The 7980-nt window shown below is 44.1% G+C and overlaps 1 protein-coding gene across 1 annotated transcript; it reads left to right on the top strand.

The window, feature by feature from the left end:
* The first annotated feature begins 1912 nt into the window (after window positions 1-1912).
* On the top strand, window positions 1913-5670 carry fsta (follistatin a). The gene is made up of 5 exons (XM_076099241.1): window positions 1913-2543; window positions 3755-3952; window positions 4153-4371; window positions 4454-4678; window positions 5298-5670. The coding sequence occupies exons 1-5, from the start codon at window positions 2453-2455 to the stop codon at window positions 5534-5536; spliced, it is 972 nt and encodes a 323-aa protein (XP_075955356.1). The 5' UTR covers window positions 1913-2452; the 3' UTR covers window positions 5537-5670.
* Window positions 5671-7980: the final 2310 nt, after the last annotated feature.

Raw genomic sequence — 7980 nt, 5'->3', positions numbered from 1 at the left:
AACCTGCGACAACAGTTCCAATCAGCGGCAAACGTTCGCCGCGTGGGTCCTTCAATTCAGCTGCGGAGCCGGGGACATGGGACTGTCCCCTCTGCTGATGCCATTAATGGCTCCAGAAAGGAGCGCAGCCAGCCCTTTAAACTTGATACAGCGGAGGCAGAAATGGACTCGCATGTCAGGGAGTGTTTTTTGGAAGCTCTGACTCTACAAAGACTCTGATGCCATAAATCACACACACACATACACACATACACACACACACACACACACACAGACACACAGACAGACGCTGCGTCGTTTGCCAAACATAACTCAACATCAAGGTAACATTTTTTTGGGGGGGATTTGTCGAAAGAAAGCGGTATTTTTCGCAAATACTGACTTGTGGCTTCTGCGACAGTTTTAACAGCGTGATGATTCCCGAACATGCAAACTGCAAAGGTTAAACACTCAGCTGTCGGTCTGCTCATGAATGTTCATGTTCAATAATTTGACAGACTTTCTATTGTTTTCAATTCTTAGTTCACGACGGGAGATGAATGGAGCAACATGTAATAAAAAATAACCACATGTTCGCTCTGCTTGATGAGATTAGAAATAGAGAGTATAAAAAAGAGTAGACCTCAAGTGTGGCATTCATGTGCCCTGGGACAGATCATTTTCACTGACTGATTGCGTCAAAACACTGTAAAATCTACTGTCTTCAGAAAGCATGTTGATAAGCATGTTCTGCAGTAGAAAGTGCATGTGTGGAGGTGCCAAATGTGCAAATATTTGCCATAAGATAATCAAAAGAAGCTCATAAGTGCCGGAGAGAATCTACATTATTAATGTTTCATTTTCTGGGTATTTATGTGACCTGTTGGTTGTGCTTGTAGTAGTGCATCACCACAAATCAAACCTTCTCCCTTTAGTGTTAGATGAGAGACGGTGGGTCATATACTGAATAATATGTAACAGGGGAAATATGATTGCAATGTAAACTTTGTGTGTTTCTGTAGTTTTTTATTTTATTGGAAAACCCCTTTGTTTCCTGTTTCTGTTTGTGTTAATAATCGTTTGTAACATAAAAATCAAATAATACAAATAAAGTTATTGCAAGAAAAGTTATAACAAGAAGAATACAAGTTTGTTGGATGCAACACTTACAATATATGAGAAAGACATTTCTTTATGATCTGTTTCAGTACAGCTACACTTACAGAGTTTTCATTGCATATATTTTGTGGATTAACAACATCAGTGGTATTTTGCCCGGGGAAAAAAGAGAACGCAGTGTCTTCTTCCTGGCCGACAGATAATGCACTCCCTGGTGTCTGATTCACACTTTGCTCTTTTGCTCTGGAGAGCTGTAACCAGAGTTCCGCTGAAGAGGTCGCGCAAGGACTTCTGACGGAGTTCAGCCTGTGCGTCAGTGAGTGGAGAGCTGTGTGTGTGTGTGTGTGTGTGTGTGTGTGGGCGCGTTCGCGTGCGCGCCCGTGTGTGTGTTTCAGTCAATGAAATGCAACACCCCGCTCTTCTGTCTGAAGCCTCTTCGGAAACAGGTTTGATTATATTTAAAAGCTTGACCCGGGAGAGAAACCCAAACAACTGTCTGTTCTAATATTAGCCGCGCGGCTGCGGGACTATTATGATTTCTATTATTGTCTGGGGGCGCGGATGTATACCAAAAAGGCAACTCTTATCAAAAGATTTACACTTTTGTCTGCAGTTGGTGGAAAAGAAATATCAGTTACCGACAAGTAGTGCCCCTTAATTTGAAGGACTGACAGTATGTCCGGATAGGCATGTTGGCTGTGGGCCCGTTTGATCATACAGTAATAAAGCCCCTGATATATGAGTACAAATGACCTTCATTATCACTATTATCATTGTTATCATTAATATTCATATTTTGTAATATGTATTACAGCTTTAAAGGCGCAAGTGCGTAAAAGCGAGCTATCCGCGTCGCACTGATATATCGCGATGATAAAAACCAAAACAATTAAAAATGAAACGTTAATAATAGTATTCTCCATCAAAACACAAATCCATATCAACTGACACAGTGTGTCCGACCTGCCGTGTTTGCGCTTTTGTTTCACCGCAAAAGCCGCGTAATTCCGAAGTGCGGCATCTTTACTACATATTCAGCCATATAATCGCTTTTAATATCCTCCGATTAATGTGGCAAAGAGAAAGTTGCTCGTATAACGATGTCACCTGATGAGGATTGAAAGAACTTTAGTGAAGAAAAAAAAAGAAGAAGAAAAAAAAGAAAAGAAAAATCTCCCCACCCCCAACAGAAGAGGAGACCGCCCACCAGAGACAGTCAACCCGAGACCCCTTATAGATTTAAAAAGAGAGGCTGCATTCTCAGACTGACACTTATTCAACACTGCCACCTTAAGCAGATTACTTTTTTGCGCTGCCTGTGTCAAACACGTAGCTCACTTCGCTTCTCTCCATCATGTTCAGGATGCTGAAACACCACCTTCACCCGGGCTTTTTTCTCTTGTTCATATGGCTTTGTCACCTCATGGAACATCAAAAAGTTCAAGGTAAGCTCTCTTCTGCTATTTCCTTTTATTCTTTTTTTCCCGTTTTGGAAAAAACAACAACTTCCGACGTGCTGTCAGCCACACGCACAAAAACGCGTTCTTGCTGCAATCCAGAAACTTTTCAAAGTGAGTTTCCTTATTATTTATTTCTCTCTCCTCGCTGATTAAACTCTCTCTGCATCAGACGGTGCGTGCGCGTATAAAGCGTCCATAAAACAGGTGCCATATGGGACACTTCAAAGTGAGACTATAGGCAAGTTACGCGGCACACACTTGGAAGCCGCCACGCCGTGCCGGTGGCAGCGCCAGCTCTCTACCCACCTGAGCATATAGTGATACGGTGTTGTCTTCAAACCCTGTAAGAAACTTCAGAAATATCCACTGTGAGTTTTATTTAGGGCGTGATATAAATATTTTCCGCCGCACAAATCCACCCAAAACAATTTTTTTGTGTGTGTCTTGGGGGGGGGGGGGGGGGGGGGGGGGTGCAGTTTTACATCTTTAGGACAAAAAAGAGGAGACTTTTGCACCCATAGCATTTCGTTCGGGACCTTGTAATTAAAATAGATAGAAATCTGTCCTTGATTTAAGCAGCAGACCAGCTCGTGAACACTTCATGGCATGCGCGCGCGTGTGTGTGTGCCCGTGTCGGTTCAGACATCCTGCTGTTGTCTGGATCAAAGGATATTTTTGCACCACAAGAAATGGGTTAACTATTCTGTTTTTTCATTTTTTTATATTTAAATCAACTTTACACTGGTTTGTTCATAAGCAAGGCGTTGTCTGGTACATGTCTGGGATATTGTTCGGAGGCAGACGGCGGTGTGCTCTAAGAACCGTGGTTTTCTGAAGGAGATTGGCTGCTATTTAACGCTGTCTAGACGCTCCACTTTCTGTCCGCTGATAACAAGGAGGCTCGAGGAATAAAGGAACCCCCCCGCCCCCCAGCATAGATTCTTCTTACTTTTTTTTTTGGTTTGCGGTTGCATTGTAATGGCTGTCTGTCACAGATGGGAAAGGCAAGTGTTAACTGTCTCGCAGAAAAAAAAGAAGAAAAAAAAATCCGACAAAATACAGCCGGGAGGGCGAAAGGGAGGGAGGGAGGGTCTCGGATAATACGGGCTGCTTGTGTGTCTAGTCGTTCTGGGTCGGCGGTTTCAGACGCGCGACATTCGGGTTTTTATTTCTTTCTTCTTTTTTTCTGTTTACAGCTGGGAACTGCTGGCTGCAGCAGGGGAAGAACGGGAGGTGCCAGGTGCTCTACATGCCCGGGATGAGCAGGGAGGAGTGCTGTCGGAGCGGAAGACTGGGGACGTCCTGGACCGAAGAGGACGTCCCCAACAGCACGCTCTTTAGGTGGATGATCTTCAATGGCGGAGCTCCAAATTGCATACCTTGCAAAGGTGGAGGTGCACTCATTTCCCTTCGTTATCTTCATAATAAACACCCTCAAGTCATTTTTGTAAAACAGATCCCAAAAGCGATGATCTTTACGCGCTCCGAAGTGCGTAAATGATTCCGCACTTTATGCGCCAGAGTAATCTTTACGCACATAGCCATGAATCTTCCCCAGCGTCACCTAACGCGGACTTTTTTCTTTTTTTTTTAGAAACCTGCGATAATGTTGACTGCGGACCCGGGAAGAGGTGCAAGATGAACAGAAGGAGCAAGCCCCGCTGCGTGTGCGCACCGGACTGCACCAACATCACCTGGAAAGGACCGGTCTGCGGCGCAGACGGAAAGACCTACAAAGATGAATGCGCACTGCTCAAAGCGAAATGCAAAGGCCACCCCGACCTGGACGTGCAGTACCAGGGAAAGTGCAAGAGTAAGTACATGTTATGTGCAATCTCTCAGCACTTTTTATACTTTGTGTCACGTCTAAACTTCTTTTTTTTTTGTCTGGACAGAAACGTGCCGCGACGTCTTGTGCCCCGGCAGCTCCACGTGCGTCGTGGACCAGACGAACAACGCGTACTGCGTGACGTGTAATCGGATTTGCCCTGAGGTGACATCACCCGAGCAGTACCTGTGCGGAAACGACGGGATCGTCTACGCCAGCGCGTGTCACCTGAGACGAGCTACCTGTCTCCTCGGCAGATCCATCGGAGTGGCGTACGAGGGGAAATGCATCAGTAAGTCCGCAACATGGGAACGCGAGAGTGCGAGGCGTTCGGGAGCGCGCCTCCAGCCACTGACTTTGAACGTTGTTTTTCGTTTTTTTTTTGTGTGTGCCAACATTCCACTGAGGAGGGGGGTCTTAGAGAGAGAGAGAGAGAGAGAGAGTGAGAGTGAGAGAGAGAGTGAGAGAGAGAGAGAGTGAGAGTGTTTGGTAGTTGCTTGTGTTTGCTCAAGAAATGATAGACATCTTATTATTTCCTGATGTTGGCAGCACTATCCCATATGGGAGAGAGGGAAGTAGAGGGGGGAGGGAGAAAGGGAGAGCAAAACAGGGAAGTGCTGGGGGCCATGAAGACATGCTTCAAGTTAATATTTGAGTCAGATGGATTCTTATCCAGAAAGCAGCCTTGAATGCAAACTAAATCATAACTTTATGCCCCCCCCCCCCCCCCCCCCCAACACCATGATTTGTTTTTTATTCCGAGTTTAGCTGTCCAAAAAAACTCAGCTGTCATCTGATCCTGCTTTCATGATAATCCATCTAATCAAAGATTTCCCCCTTCCTCTCTCTCTCTCTCTCTCTCTCTCTCTCTCTCGCTCTCTCTCTCCCTGTCTCTGTCTCTCTCGCTCTAGAGGCCAAGTCGTGTGAGGACATCCAGTGTAGCGTGGGCAAGAAGTGTCTGTGGGACGCTCGGATGAGCCGGGGACGCTGCTCGCTGTGCGACGAGACCTGTCCGGAGAGCAGGACGGACGAGGCAGTGTGCGCCAGCGACAACACCACTTATCCCAGCGAGTGTGCCATGAAGCAGGCCGCTTGCTCTATGGGGGTGCTGCTGGAGGTCAAGCACTCGGGATCTTGCAACTGTAAGTAGATAACAAAAGCAAAAAAAATATGAAAGAAAATGAACACACGAAAAAAAAAAACCCGCCCTCCTCCCTCCAAGCAAAAAGACAATATTCCATGTTGCTTCCCCATCAAAACAAACCTCCACTGAGAGTGCCCCTACCCACCCCCCTCCCACCCCTCCCACTCCTCCAAACTTTCCCCCCCAAAAATCCCACCCCAGCCTCACCAAGCACAGCTTAAGCAAGCAGAAAAGGACTTGAGAAGAGAAGAACTTGCATGACGTTGTCTTTGTCGCTAGCTTTTGTTCTTGTGTTCTTGTTGTTGTTTTTTTAGATTTTACTTCTTTTTTTCCAATTCTTCTGCAAAACAAAACAACAGAGAAGTAAATGAAAAAAGCATAACTATATATCGGCAGACTCAAGACTAAGAGTCTTGGGAAAAGCTAACTCCATCAACGCAAATAATAAAGGAGACTGATTTTGTTTGCAGTGGAACAATCCTGATATTTAAAAGTGCATGAGATAGTAGGCCAACCTGCAATCTCATGCACTTTTAAATATCATTTTTTATTCATTTTTATGATAGTGGTCATATCTTTACAGCTTGTAAATTCCATGGTTGCATTTGCTAATCTCATGGGTAATGGTGTATTTGTGTTTTTGTATCATTATTATCATTTTTTTCCTTTTTGTTGCTTTCGGCTGTAATCAATCAATTCAAAATGCACTGCCTCTTGTGACATTCACCACACTGCCAACATGTCAGTAAGAACAGACCACTTTTGAATATACTCATACGATGTGCATAAGGTGATTGTAACATTGGTGCCATGTTAGCGACGAAGACGAAGGATTTGAACTTAAGTCGACCGTAGAACCAGAGCCGTTCTGGGGGCCAAACCATCAGAAATCAAACAATAGCCTCAAGGGAGCATGGACATTTTACATTCCGAGTTGCTGTGTAGAAGAGTGTCCCCTTGTTAGTTTCCTCTCTCTCTCTCTCTCTCTCCCCGACTGAGTACCTTAATGTGATGTGCCTAAGGTATGCAACGGAATCCAAGGGACCAACTTTATGATCACCTCATGAGCTAAATATAAATGTAATGCTTTTACAGGATAAGCTCGTAGAACCACGCTCTGCTTCTCATCTCATCATTAGAAAAAGACACTCACCTGCTAACTTTTTATTGTGCGTGCTGTTTCCAGTGAATGTATTGTTGTCTACCAGAACATGTACCAGAAATGACAAATCTATTTGGATTGATGAGGGACTGCCTGTTTTTTTTCTTCTTTTTTTCGTATTGTCATTTGCTCTCGCTTTTGTGCTTTTTTTTCCTACTTTTTTTTTGTGTACGATGTAAATCTCTTCTGTAAAAAGAAAAGAAAATACCTCAGAACTGTGTTGCGGATCTCTGACCTGCTTGCTAAGGCCAGGCTGTGACACAGAGTCCTCCCTCCCTGTACATTTGAGCCAGAAAATAACCATCGGAGCAAAGAAAAACTAGCAAATACAAGAACACAAGAGCACCTTTTTCTTTTGTGTCATGTGTGTGTGTCTGCTTTCAGGGAATCATGCCCAAAAGAGACCCGAGCCACTGGAACCCATCCGGTGCCCCCGAAACCCACCTTATGACTCCCTAAACCCCCCCTCCCCTCCAAAGCCTCCCTTGCACCCTTCTTTTCCATCGCCCCAATTTCTTCTCTTGTTGCAGCCCTGCCTTGCTACATCATATAAGTGGAAGCTTTATGATTGAGGATGCCACAGTATTTGTTGATGCCTAGTCACACAGAGACCCTTCCTCACACACAGAGAGAGAAAAACACAAACATATACACACACACATATATAAAGAAACAAAAGGGAAGCTGTATGCCAATGGCTTTGCTGTGATAGAAAACAAAATAACATTCAGTGATATTCTGCGCTGTCGTGGTCCATATTCATACAACAGCTACCATATATTCTCCCATATAGCCATTACAGAAGACCAGGAGGAGGATGAGGATGATGAGGACTCAGACTACATGGCCTATGTCCATATATCTTCTATACCGGATGGATAGGCCCCCGTCACTAGGGGAACAGTCCTAGGGCAAGGAATCATGTCCATACTGTACATTATGTGTATGCTTATTTATTTTTTAAAGAAAAAGGAAGTATACATATAGTTCAGTCTGCTAGATGTTTATTTATACTTTGTGTGTGTTTTATAATTTATACATTTACAATGTCAGGCTTACTATCTACCATGATATATTGTGTTACCACTCATTTCCCCCTATTTGTTGTTGTCCCTTTTTACTTTCCTTTCTCTTTTTTTAATCATGAAGAAATATATTTGTCCAAAGAGAAGCAGTGTTATTTATTTGTCATGTTACCGTGTAAGTATAAGTCCTCTACAAGCTGTAAATTGCATTCCCTGAAGCTGTAAAAAATCTGCTTGTTCCTGTCAAATCTCTATCACAGATG

The sequence above is a fragment of the Anarhichas minor genome, unplaced genomic scaffold, assembly GCF_050575085.1.
Source record: "Anarhichas minor isolate MPS153535 unplaced genomic scaffold, ASM5057508v1 ptg000025l, whole genome shotgun sequence".
NCBI lineage: Eukaryota > Metazoa > Chordata > Actinopteri > Perciformes > Anarhichadidae > Anarhichas > Anarhichas minor.
The sequence above is the reverse complement of the archived record's forward strand: the minus strand, read 5'-3'. Positions and strand labels throughout refer to the sequence as shown.

Coding starts and splice junctions, on each gene's coding strand:
- fsta (XM_076099241.1), top strand. CDS start 2,453: ATGTTCAGGATGCTGAAACACCACCTTCACCCGGGCTTTTTTCTCTTG. Junction 3,953..4,152: donor CATACCTTGCAAAGGTGGAG/GTGCACTCATTT, acceptor TTTTTTTTTTAG/AAACCTGCGATAATGTTGAC. Junction 4,372..4,453: donor GTACCAGGGAAAGTGCAAGA/GTAAGTACATGT, acceptor TTGTCTGGACAG/AAACGTGCCGCGACGTCTTG.